At 43.4% G+C, this 13,704-nt stretch overlaps 1 protein-coding gene across 1 annotated transcript in view; it reads right to left on the bottom strand.

The window, feature by feature from the left end:
* The window catches only part of LOC119652260 (dopamine receptor 1), a 142,968-nt gene that overhangs the window by 53,783 nt on the left and 75,481 nt on the right, over positions 1-13,704 (bottom strand). The window contains exon 2 of the mRNA XM_038056241.1: positions 3,702-3,798. Within this exon, the coding sequence (XP_037912169.1) occupies positions 3,702-3,798 (97 nt within the window). The remainder of the gene's footprint in view (positions 1-3,701; positions 3,799-13,704) is intronic.

Here is a 13,704-nt window from a genome sequence, read left to right as displayed (position 1 = left end):
TTTGGGTAATGAACCAACTTTCTTCTACATGGTCAGGCGAGAGCTCATCGGCACCATGATGGGTGGCATCCCCTGACATCGCCGCTCTGGTCGGAGAGTGTATCATATCAAACGATATCACACTCTCGGAACACAGGCGCATTGACTTCGTAATGGGCATGGATCCACCTCCACCCACCCCATACAGATTGGGTGGCGTATAAAATAGAATTGAGCGCCCGAGTCACGATCCCTGGGAAGCGCATCAAATCCATTGCCGGAATTGAGAAGGCAACCCAGATGATCACAACTAGCATGAGAGAAGCTTTCGAAAAAAGCTGTACACTTAAGATGCCAAAGAAGGGTAAAAGACCATAGTGGAACTCGGACTTGGCAAAACAGAAAAGAACGACAATGATGCTCCTCAATCGTGCTCTAAAGTGTGATTTGAAGTGTGATTCAGGCGCTAACTGGAATCGCTATAAAGAGACACAAAAGGCTCTAAATGAGAGCTTAAGATCGGCTAAACGATCACCATGGAGACGCTTTTGCGAAAAGACTAACTCCCTTGAGGTAACCTTAAAGCTGAAGTGGATTCCGGTTAAAAAACGTAGCCAGAAACTGGGTTATTTACGTTTACAGAACGGGAGATACACAGAAAGTGATGAGGAAACGGCAAACCATTTGCTTGAAGTGCTCATCACAGGCAGCATCCAAAATCTAATCTCGGGGCCTACAAGCCCTCAACCGAGGGACTGGAATCTGGCATGCAAAGTAGAATCACTAGAGCGAGTAAAATGGGCATGTAACTCGTTCCATAGATACAAGTCTGCAGGTCCGGATGGCATTATCCTCTGCACTTGTAATAGAGGGAATGGATACCCTGGGTCTACATATTCGGAATATATATCGCGCATACCCAGCCCACGCTTATATTCCAATTATTTGGCGTGATTTGAAGGTGTTTTTCATTCCTAAACCAGGAAAACCCACCTACACAGACGTAAAAAGCTTCCGACCGATCAGTCTAACGTCTTTTATACTAAAAGTGCTAATAAGTTGGATCCTTCACATGCTAGAGTGGGGAAAAATCCACATATTGGTCGGCCAGAAGTCTATTGAAGCAGGATGCCTTAGGAGCTGCCCACAGGGAGGGGTTCTCTCTCCACTGTTATGGCTCTTGGTAATGGATACCATGCTGTGGCTTCTGGAGAATAAAAAAGTCGTTGTACAAGCATTTGTGGACGACCTAGTTGTAATAATTAGCGGCGCGTTTGCGGACACGGTATGTGACTACTTGAATGCAACTCTGCATGAAATCCACAGCTGGTGCCTCTGCAATGGATTCACGGTGAACGCTAGGAAGATTAGACTGGTTATGTTCACTAGGACCGTCAGGTGAGGCAGCTATACGCTACCCACCTTAGCAGGGGCGGAAATCCAGCTCGACTCCAAGTTTACGTGGAAGCACCTTATCCAGGAACAATATCAGAAATCTTGCAGATTGCTCTGGTGCTGTTGGAATGCGATAGGTAAGACTCTGGGGACTTTCACCAAAATGGATACACTGGATGTATACATCCATAATAAAATCTATTTTGATGTATGCATGCATCGTCTGGGGGCCGATACTGAACTTTGTTAACAGCAGGAAGCTGTTAACGCATATTCAGAGACTTGGTTGCCTAAGTATTACTAGAGCGATGAGTACTACGCCGACGGCGGCACTTGAAGTTATCCTAAATTTACCCCCCATTTGCCTGGAGGTGAAACGGAAAGCAGCCAATGATGCATATAGACTCGATACCATTGAAGCGTGGAAAGGCGGCCAATCACACGGTCATGCATCTATCTGGAAATTCCTTGACAAACATCCGGTAGCTTTGATGCTGACTGATCACATGGTTTGCAGATTCGTCTTTGAAAAGCCATACACTGTCATAATCACCGAAAGAGAAGAACGGTCGACAAATGGCCATGAGTCTTTTCAGATTACAGACTTAATAATTTTGAGCGACGGGTCAGTCATTGAGTGCAGATCGGGCGCAGGGATGTTCTCGGGGAATCCGATTATAGAACTGACCTGACCGCTTGGAAAAATGACGACCATATTCCAGGCGGAGATTTATGCCATTTCATTTGCAGCTAAAAAATGTCTGCGAAAAAATGGAGGGTCGCACCATTCGAATCTGTTCCGACAGTCGAGCGGCATTATCAGCACTAAACAGCAACGACATATCAAGCCAATTGGTTTCGAGTTGTCATCAGGTGCTGCTGAGACTTGGCCGACTGAATGAAACATTCCTGATGTGGGTGCCGGGGCATTCTACCATCGCTGGTAATGAGGAATTTGGCAGACTGGCTCGCCTAGGATCTGGATCCACAATGGTGGGGCCAGCACCAGTTTTTGGAATCCGGCAATTCACTATCAAGTCTACTTTGAAAAGTAAAATTGCAAGGATTCACGCAGCCGAGTGGCGTGGCGACTCTTGCCGGCAGTAGAAAATCCTTGTGAAAGAGCCTAGGGCCACTCGAGCGGCATTTTTGTTGTCCTTTAAGAAGTGGAACATGAAAACCCTAGTAGGGCTTTTAACGGGACACTGCTCCCTAAACTACCATATGGAAAAAAATGGGGTGGTGGTTTCGGCTATGTGCGGCCAATGTGAGGAGGAGAAGGAGACGGCCCCGCACCTTTCGGGCAGCTGCCCGGGCTCCTCAGATCTCAGACGAAGACCAAGGGTTTTCTTCAATGAAGGATCTGCACACTCTCTGCATCTGGAGAATGTTCTCAGATTCGCTAAAGCCTGCGAACTCCGTAGGCGGAAGGACATTGAATAGGAGATTTACGAGGATAGTACAATGGGCCTATCAATGGCCTGAGTGCTCGGAGCTTCGGCTTCTCCTCAGTAAACTAAACTAACTAACTAACTAATACTACTTAATCTGTCAGAATCAAAGTTAATATCCCTTACGCACATCATCCTTGTATATATGATTAGAGATTTCAAACAGATTTCAAAGACGAAGTGACACCTTTTAGCTATACTTGCTACCCTTACTCATTGATGAAGAGGATCCGGATGTCATTTGCTAGTTGACAACCTCAATCTTCCCCCGGAGTTCCATCCTCTTATCTTCCATGAAAGTGGTTTTGTCTGTTCTCATCCCTAATTATATACCCTTTTTAAGACATTGACCGTTGCTGCTAGGATACCCGCCACTATGAGTTGCTTCCAAAAACTATAAATAGCTAGAATTCAACATACGATTTTGACCCATCCACAAAACTATCACAGGTTTCTCTTCCAGTATCCCTTCTGGACTTCCCGGTAAAACTAACCAGCTAACCTGAGTGGGTTACGTGCTCATTCTTTCCTTCGTGGAACCAGGCAACGTGGCTAACTAATTTGAATCTCATTGAATATTCAGAAGCGCATTCCCGCAGAATGTTTTACGACAACAATGAGCTATTTACAGTCCTTTTTGAATCTATCCGACAAGAATTTAACCAATGTTGACGACCGAAAATATTTGCCTTGATTGTGCTGAAATTTGAATTTGAAAGTTAAAGTTAGCTCTTTGGGTCCGGAGAGGTTGAAGATTTTTCCGGAGGATATTTTTTGTTCGCACATTGAGTCATCCTTTTAAGCTACTTAAATACGTTCATCTTTCTGTACATTTACATCTACTTGATATAATATCCGAAATGACAATTACATTACCGACAACTAAAATCGATGGAAGCGCTGATGTGTCGCTGTCGTCGTCCGATTCGTCCTGCGGGTTTCGCCACTGCGTCTCATTGTAATACGTTGTTACCTGAAATTGAATTTTTTGTCAGAAAGTATTCTCAATATTTTCTTTTTCGGGGATATAAGACAGGATGAAAGCGACACCGAATTTGTGGAGTACAGAAATAAGGACTTTCAATACAGGAGATTAGGTGGAGAAGTTAGGGATTGCGTTGATGCGTGCACGAGGTACTACTTTCCTTGATCCACCTTCAGCCATACAATTTCCATATAAAATGGTAACTGGTCCTCGAGGCACAAAGCACGGTCTATATGAGCGATTCACTGTCATTACAACTATAATAGAATCCACGAGGCCTATAGAAGCAAGGTAAGTAGGATCTCTCCTTTTCGCTCCATATTCGCTTGTAATATAATTTTCTATTGAATGCAGTCAAGTACCGCTGAGTAGAACCAGAAGAATATATCCTTTGGAGACGAATATTTCCTTTTCGCCAGAAAGGAAGAGAAAGTTCTTTCCTGAAAATAAAAACTGTTTTTGCCGTCAATGCCAGCACCCGGCTAAACCGCGTCTTGTCGCGCCTCCATCTCGGCACAGGGACCTATTTCTCGTTTGTCACAAAGACCTCCGGCTTTCTTGGCACTTTTATATAAAAAGGTTTTTGATGCCGTACTATACAAGTGAGACGACATTTAATGGATTCAAGAGAAGAAAGAACTTGTGCCCGAGGTAATGCCGGAGGAATTGAAATGTTGTTACAAACGGTGGGAAATTTGAAATTTTGAATAATCTTTTTTCTTTTCTTCAGAAAGTACATTCTCAAAATAGGATTAGATAATACTGAATCGAAAGAGGATTCAGAAGTTAAGACTCGGAGAATCGAACTGTATTCAGGACTCGATGGGCTTTATGTAAATAAAACGAATTTGGATGGCTTGTGCAGTGTCACAGGCAAGCCGACGATTCGTTATGAATTGATTTGAATCTTATTTATATGATTCTATTGTATCTGTTACAATTTCCTATAGAAGTGGATTTGTATGAAATTGAATATCGCGCCAGGAAATCTGGATGACTTTAATTTTCCCAATAGAGAGAATGATACATCGCATATAATGTAACAGTTACCTTGATTTAAGGAATTGAAAATTTTGAGGTAAATTTATTGCCTAATTTCAGTTTTAAGGACAAAGGAGATCGAGAGTGGTGAGAGAAGCCATACAGGTCCCTGAGTATGTTGCTCAATTTATTCGTAACACCATTTGTGGCAGCTTCATCATGAAGCTCAGTAATAATTCCTGGAAAGAAATTCCAAGCAAAACTGGGTATGAAGAAAGCGTTTATGGTTGAATAAAGTGGGTGCTCTATCAAAGGACTGAAGGCAGCATTTATAAAACTGAAGTTAACTTACAGCACACGTGCTATTCAGGATAATATAATACCCATTCTTAAAAACCATTGAAAATTGAAAAATAAAAACAAAATTTAGGAAATTCATCTAGGAAAGGTCAAATAGCTTTGAGGTAAAATTAGACCCTCAAAGTCGGAACGTATTTAGACTTGGCCAATGTAACTTCAGATAGGGACTTTTCTATTTAATTTTTTTCTCCCGCAATCCAGAAATAACTGTTGTTGGCATCAAGGAAGCGTTTTAAACACAATTTACGAATGATTGGACAAATGTCTTTTTCTCATGGCTTATTTCTGACAAGAGTTTTTAAAAGTTAAAGATCCAAACTTTCTTAACCTGAATAAAAGTTTGTATTTTACGTGGGAGAATTTAGTAAATCAAGAGCATTCGGAAGTTTACTCAGCAATGACTTAAACTTCTTTACTACAAAAATTTTGCGCCACGCTATTAAGATAGGATGCGGTATATAATTGGGATTCTGCTGTTTGTTTCCTTTGTAATGTAAGCCATTCTCTTTGCGCGTTTTATGTGGTAGGGGATAGAGATATTCGCTCCAAAGATAGATAGATATTGCATGACCTTTGTGATCATAACCACAATGGCGAAAGGTTCGCAGGTTCCTTCAACTGTCATTGCCACATAACTTCAGCAAAATCAAAAGCAGAGCAGAGTGGGTAAGAGCTCAGACGCTAAGCAACATCTAAAGAAAAGTGTGCAGAAACAGTCAACCGATGGGCTACGAACTGCGAAATCTTCAGCGAAGTGGCGAGGAGCCACTTACGTGTGGTGCTGGAGGTGTGGACCAATGGTGAGGCTAGGCTGTTGGGGATGGTCTTTGAGCATTTCCTGGACACCGAAGGCAAACACACGGGACTCATCCCCTGCTTTGATTCCTCTCAGGTGGTCCGTGGGTTCGACGCGTGGGAGGGTGTAAAGCTCAAGGTCATCCCTCATCACGAGATCCCAAGAAACCAGTCGCTCGCAGATCCGCATGAATAAGAACAAGCTCGTCCAATTCCTGCGCCTTTAAAATCCTAGGATTCCTATGGATGACTGGGTTGTTATCAAGGAGAAGGAACCTCAGTCAAACAACCAACCTTTTCTACTCCGTGTAAACGACGAGTGCCTGGAGGCACTGAAAAAGGCCGACTATAAAGTGCGGTTCGGAGTCAGGAATGTAAAGGTAAAAGTGTTCCGCTCTGTAAAACCGGACGACGACCTAGATCCAATCGACGCTGCCAATGGGTTGGAGGAGATGATGATCGACGGTCCAACAGGAATTGACGAACCCCCCACGCAAGCAGATCATGCTGAGGGTAACGCAGATAAATCTGCAACATTCGAAATGTGCCTCGGCTAATCTGCTTGTCTTCCTCCTAGAGGAAGATATCGACATTGCACTAATACAGGAGCCCTGGGTCGGAGGCGACCATCAAAGGGCTCCAAAGCAAATATTTTAATTTATTCCACAGCATAGGAGACGCTGATCAGGACAGACCTAGAGCATGTATTCTCGCGAAAAAGAGTCTGCACGCTTTTCTATATCCGGACCTGAGTTCCAGCGACCTAGTCGTGGTCAAGCTGGAGCAGGTGGGACAAAGAACGTGTATACTTCCTTGGTCCACATGACACATGACCGATCAGCTCCACCAGAAGAACTACAACATCTAACGAACACCATAGGAACAAAGAAAGCCAACCTGTTGATAGGCTGCGTCATTCATTGATTTTATTATTTCCTCAAATCTATCGGTGCGTAACAGGGGCAGTACACCAACCTTCCATTCTTAGGGTGGAGGACTGGAGAGTGTCTGATCAGAGATCCTTCTCGGATTACAGTTGGATACTTTTCAGTCTAGATCTCGCCGCAGAGGTCTCCCCAGAACAAACTCTCCGGTGCGGAAATTGGTAAGATTGGCACGACAGACGAACTGGAGTCAAAGGTCGGGGCTCTGGAAAAGGCATTCGATACCGCCTTTAAAGTTTCGTGCCCTACTAAGTACAGTAAAAAGACTCTGCCACCGTGGTAGAATGAAGATCGCTGTACGCTGCCTGGACATTCACTTAAGGACGAATATGGAGAGAAAGCCTTTCTCTAAGTCCTAGCATGCTTACCTCAAAGGTAAATCCACAGTAACCGCCATCCACGAGGTAATTGCATGGTTGCAGTACAAGCATTATACCCTAGCTGCCTTCTTCGATATAGAGGGAGCTTTCAACAATGTTAGTACCAATGCCATCAAGGAACCCTTGACCAGTATTGGAGTGAAGGGGTATCTTACGCATTGGATTATATCCATGCTGAGTACCAGGGTAATCCAGTCGAATCTGGGATGCAACCATTTAGCAGTTCGGTGCTCTGGTTAATAGTAATGGATGAAATTTTACGAACATTGGACAGCAGCGGGGTGAAGGTGGTGGCGTATACCGATGACTTGGTGATATTAGTATCAGGGATGTTTACATCCATTATGTGCCTGTGGGCCGCAAGATGCGGACTCAGCATAAATCCAACCAAAACGCGACTGATGCTACTCACCACTAAGACAAGGATACCTGAATTCCGCCTACCACGGCTGAATGAACAAAGATTGGTTCTTTTTTCTAATGTAAAGTCTCTGGGTAATCCTGGATTCAAAGATAAATTTTAGATTGAACATAGAACTGAGGGTTAAGAATGCCTGTATAGCCTTCTATGCCAGCAAGAGAAATGGGGTCTCCGGCCGAGAATGGTTCTCTGGATGTGCACCGCTGTAGTGCGATCGATCCTAACGTACGGCTCCATTGTACGGTGGCAGGCTTTGAGCAAAAAATACAATAGGATGAAGCTTAATAGGATTTAAAGAACCGCGTGTGCAGGTGCTACTGGGGCTCTGCAGTTCTGCCCAGCAAATGCTCTCAATGTACTCCTGCATCTCCTCCACCTTGACCTCCACATTAAATACGTTGCAGCGCGCAGTGCCGCCAGACTACGTGAGTCCGGATGATGGGCAGCGAAGTCCTACGGCCACACCAATATCCTAGATGAAGAACCTCGGGAAATCTGGGCATTACCCACGGACTATGTCACACGCAAGCTGAACTTCACGAGAAACTTTGTTGTGGGCTTTCCAACCAGGCCAAAGTGGAAAACTGGCGGCGTGTTGCAAAGTTATGACTCAGTATTCTTTACCCACGGATCAAAAATGGCCTGTGAAGTCGGCGCGGGGGTTTTCTCGAATATTCACAGTGTATCCAAGACGTATGGTCTTCCGAGTTTCGATTTCCCAGCTCTAGTTAGAATCAGGTTGCGCACCCTGGGTAAGCCATTCTTTGGGGATCTCAGAGAAATTTCTAGCTTCAGGGTGGAAGAGCTGCTTTCCATCGTGATTGCTACGGGCTGGCTCTGAAAATCCGAGCTGGTTTGACTCTGCCTCTCTCCCCCCATAACAGCAGTCACGGTCTTAGGAGTTTGTGAAATCAAAACATTGCAGCATAGAAAGAGCGCTAGTACAGAGCAATTTCAACTTGATTTTGGTGTCGAGATAACTGCATTTTCAGATTCGAGACCGGTCAGCGAAAGCAGATCTAACCTTATTAACGCGTCGTGCCACCGTCGGCAGAAATTCACTGACGCCTTCGATGCTCTGCCCATGAATGCAAATATTGAGAGCGCGGTGACCTGTTAAAGTGAGAATCTTGGTTTTGCTGGTGTTTATTTTCAATTTAACTCTGCTTGCCTCTCTTTCCAAATCCAGTGGCATTTGGCCAAGGCCCATGACCTGGCAAGAGAAGAAACAGATGCCATCAGCGTAGTCGAGGTGTTTGAGGGAAGATGTCATCATCCATTGAACTCATCATCGTTCTCTAGATAACGTAGCATGAAGAACGTCAACCGTAACAAGAAGAAATAAAATCGATGACAAGATGCAACCCTTGCGGATTCTGATTTCGGCTTCAAATTCTTCTGAGATTCTAACTTTGTGCAGTACGTGACATTTTCCACCATCATGTGCCGCTCCAATAAAAGCTTGTAGTTTCTCTGGAATGCCCCTTATGCGCAGAGTATGTCGCCCAACCGGACCCAGAGACCGAATAATAGCGTGCTTCGACTCAACAAAAGTGTCGAAATATTGAGAAAGGAAATTCCCGCAAGCACTTCTTGGAAATCCATCACCAACAGTGCACAGATGCGTTACCAACATCATTGCAAATTACCATCTGTCCAATAATATGTCAATCGAAGAAATCCTCGAGGTGGTGAAGCAGAAACTTGCGGTATGCTCCAATCGCATCTGCAGGTACCAAAAGAGCTTTCAGCGAAGGACAGACAACACCTTGTTCTTCCAGAAGCAAAGAGGGTTTTATAAAAATCTCAGCAACTCAGGTCGGGAAAGTAACCTCCATCTGGATCAGGCAGAAGACTTCTGGGGAAATGTTTAGACCCAACCGAACCGTTGCAATTTAGAAGCAGGGTGGCTCCCACACCTTATGCGGTCATGCGAGGTCTTCCCTGAAATGATCCTGCCTGATATAATTGAAGTTGGCATTGAAACAGCCCTCGGAAAGGCAGGTAATTGGGAGGCGCCAGGAGTTGACAAGATTCACGACCTCTGGTTCAAAAGCACTCACAAGGTATTGGAAAACCGAAAACTTCAAAAACAGAGAATGTGATCCCATGTCGAATGTTACTTCAATCCAACAGAAGATCGACATGTGGAAAGAGAAACTAATTCATGGAGGTCATATAAAGAATTTGTTGTTGCCAGACATCGCCATCGAAGCCTCCAACAAATGATTGACCAATGGAGTACTACTCTAGGAGACCGAAGCATTTTTAACTTCAGTACAGCATGCTTCGCTCCTAACAGAAAAATACAAACTGCAAATCCAGCACATCCCATCTGCTGGACTATACATGAAGATGCAAAAAGCGGTCATCCTTGCAGCGTAAGCTATAATCCGAAGAGTCCTGTCCGATAGGAGTATGACCTAGTAAAGTCCAGGCTTGATTCGTATCGTTTTCCATTAACATTAATATGTCTTTGTAGTTTAGAACCACTGTTTGCGATAATCGGGATGTAGCACTATATTTTCGCATGGTCGCACACACTTTCCGTAGAAACACATAATCGCTGTGATGCGAGCCTTTGGTTGTTGCCTTCACCCCATCCTTAGGTTCGTCGCTCCTCGGTCCGGTTGGGCAGAAAGAGGGTTCGTCAGCTTTTTTAACTATATATACATTTATTTGTTGGTCGAGTGCAGCACGTTAAACACACCTACGTGTCATTGTTTGGTGCTAACTTCAGCAGTAACCACGCTGAGAACGATATTCAAATTGACCGACACCTTCGATGCTCTGCCCATTAATCCATAATATAATATTTATAATAATCGCACAAACAATGGATTCGCGTAAGCCGAACGAGTTAAACCAAAACGGGAGCTAAAACCTGAGTGCGCGATTGAGGGGGGAAGTCCACGACAGATCACAGTTTGGATCCCTGTTTCTTCTGCTTCAAATGTTTAATGAGGCGCGGCCTCTGAGGTTCCTTCCCTTCCTTGACATCCTCCGACCATTATTCTGGGGGATGTCCCTATAATATAGGGGTTTTGAGGGGCTAAGGAGAAGGAGACACGGAAGAAGCGCTCAAATCAAAGGAACCTAGTTAGAATTCATGGTACTATACTGAGAAGAAAATCAGTATAATGCTCAGATACTTATTGCTTGAATTTGACTGTCGAGGTTCATATTGTTAAGAACAAGTTCGTCTCGTGTCGGCGTTTTCTACAGCCTTGCAATTTCTATGGACATATTCTCTGGTGATGATTGAAACATGTCTGCCTTCCCCTACTGTTGATTGATGGGGAGTGCTTGCAGACTCAGGAAAAGACTTACAATAAATTAGGGATCGGGATTAGGAAAAACATGATCAGAGCTTTCTGCTTTTCGAAATCGCTTTGCACCTTGGACTCAAACAATTCTGAGAGTAGGCCAGATTGATTTACAGCTCGGTTAAAATAATAGCTGTGGTTTAGTGAATATATTACTATATCAAGATAAACAGTGTAATTCTGCAGCTCACGAAAAATAAATCGGAAGTAGCCCAGAGCCCCGTACTGCCGAAGCAACTATTTGAATTCTTACGGTGAAAAGCTGGAGAATGCAAAATCGCAAAACCAGGTGTGTTTTTCCAATCATAATTGGGTCTTCTTGAAGAAAGTTTAGTGCTGAAGGAGTTTTTGGACCATTTATAGATTCTAGGATGACCCCATAGGGGTTTGGTCAAGTTTTTAGAGCTATACTTTCCGGACCTGGAGAAGTACACTGGAGTTTAACTCCAGTGTGAGTATGAACCAAGGATAAGAAGAAAATTCAGTCTATTGTCAACACGTGCGATGCTTCAATCCCAGCCCGAGATACTCACCTTGTTTCGGGTAGAATGAGAAAATAAAGGTACTCAGAACAAAATGTCCGTCAAATACTTCTAATGTTCGACAACGGACTAACATTTAAAGTGAATACAGAATCCGTGCAAATATATATCGCAGTTTCAGTCAGCGCTCTGCGGGAAGTTAAAAATTTTCAAAGGATCCAGATGGTTTGGAGGCAGTAGATATCTTGGCTGAATAGATCTCCCGAAGAACAATTCAAGACAGTGCGAAACTAATCAAGAACGAGAAAAGGACCTTAATGGACAAATGGTAGACCAAATATAACTTGAGGAAATGGCGGTGCTAATTCTATTAATGGAACGGAATTGGTCACCACGGGGATTGTAATTTCTAGTTAGCTTAGTTACTATTTGGTTACGGTCGCTACCCCAAGTACCTATACAAGGTTGGGCATGACAATCTGCCAGCATGTCCAGTTAGTCCAGGTGAAAAGCACGACGCAGAGCATGCAGTATTCTTTTGAAATCACTTTCCAGTATCGTGGGTCAACGAGCGTACATGATGAAAGGAAGTAGTCTCATTTGCAACAAGCAAATGGGAAAGGCGGAAAGTAGTCCCACAGGAATATAATCATAATTGTCACTAACCTCTCGAAACAATATCTAACAACGGATTTGCGTGGCAGGGGGAGGGATCTTCTCTTTGCGAACCGTACACATCAGGGGTTTCCACAGACAGTGTTCCGAAGATTCCACATTTATGGCATAGCCAAAAAAAGGACATAACACCAGCTATCCCACAGAAACAACAATATAAGACCCTGGACGAAACCGTTAGTTCTTTTTGTTTTTTGAACGCTTGGGTGATATGCCCCAAACGAGGAATCCCAGGACCAAAAAATGTGGGAGTAAATTGCTCTCCTTTTGGTCCGGTCCAACATCATGTGGATGTATATCATAAACAATTATCTAGCTTTAGTCTAGCTTAGGCTCAAACTACTTGCGGTTTAACTTAAATATAATCCGCAACATTGTCGTATTTTTGTGATTTTATAAAGGAGCGTTTTTCCACCTTTTTTCACGTGTTTATCAGAGTTGCAGGACGAGTATACCTTTTTTAACTCGGAACAGGACTACCTCGAAGAGAAATCTATGGAGACTGCCTCTTAAAATATAATAAGTTTAACTAAACGGACATTAGGCCAAAGATAATAAACCTTAGAAACTCTTCAGCGCTTGAAAGGAGTATTCTGTAATGTTAATACTAAAGTTATTCAAAAGGTTCTGACCAGTTCACAATTAGAGGGATTTATTGGGCATTGAATAGTATCACTTAACCAGTACCGTGAAGAAGACCTTGGCATCACTCTAGAGTATTGAATTCTCCCATCGCCCTGACTAATAGTCATGGGAGAACTCCTAAGGAGACTTGAAAGTGGAGGGGTTAGGTGGGTAGCATGTTGATATTGACATCGGGGATGATATCCTTCATCCAGCGTCGCCGATGGCAAGGATTAATGGTGGCTGTAAAAACGCTTAGTCCCCGAGATTACTACTCCTACCTTGCGCATGGTTGTGGCAAAGAAGAGTGGTTTTGGATCAGTAATGTTTGAGTTATCAACTTTAGCAATAGATCTTTAGAGCTAGTATGGTTCTCCAATTTGCAAATTCAATTCAAAATTTTCTCTCATTGAACCTGAACTACCAAATTAGATAACAAATGCATTTCCTTTTCAACCATTACTCACATTCTAGTCCAAACAATTGGAAAATAAAGAAAATTTGAACGAAATTGGAATTTTTCGAAGGCAGTCGATTTGAATATAAAATATATTCGATCAAAATGAACAATTCCAGGCTGTCATTATTGAAGGATCCCCAGAAAGATTTACATTGACGTAACCATCATGAAGTTCGTCCCACAGGTCCTGGTTAAGCTAAGTGCTGCCATAATCCAAAATCAACATATGCCACGACCCATTTTACTAAACTGTTCGCCGGGCAAATTACATTTTCAAACAATAAATTTTATTTATACGAGCGCTGTCCCTCGAGGCCCAAGGAGTGAATTCGTTCAATTGTCCTGGAACTTGTTGTTGCTCACGTTCCTAAAGTCTTTCGACCTCCCCCAAGTTTGTTGTTGGTGGGGCCTTTGAAAAGGAGCAAAAAATTAAAGGAGAGACATGA

The sequence above is a fragment of the Hermetia illucens genome, chromosome 3 (genome assembly GCF_905115235.1).
Source record: "Hermetia illucens chromosome 3, iHerIll2.2.curated.20191125, whole genome shotgun sequence".
In the NCBI taxonomy this organism is placed as follows: domain Eukaryota; kingdom Metazoa; phylum Arthropoda; class Insecta; order Diptera; family Stratiomyidae; genus Hermetia; species Hermetia illucens.
Note: the sequence above shows the minus strand (reverse complement) of the source record. Positions and strands in the feature narration are given on the sequence as shown.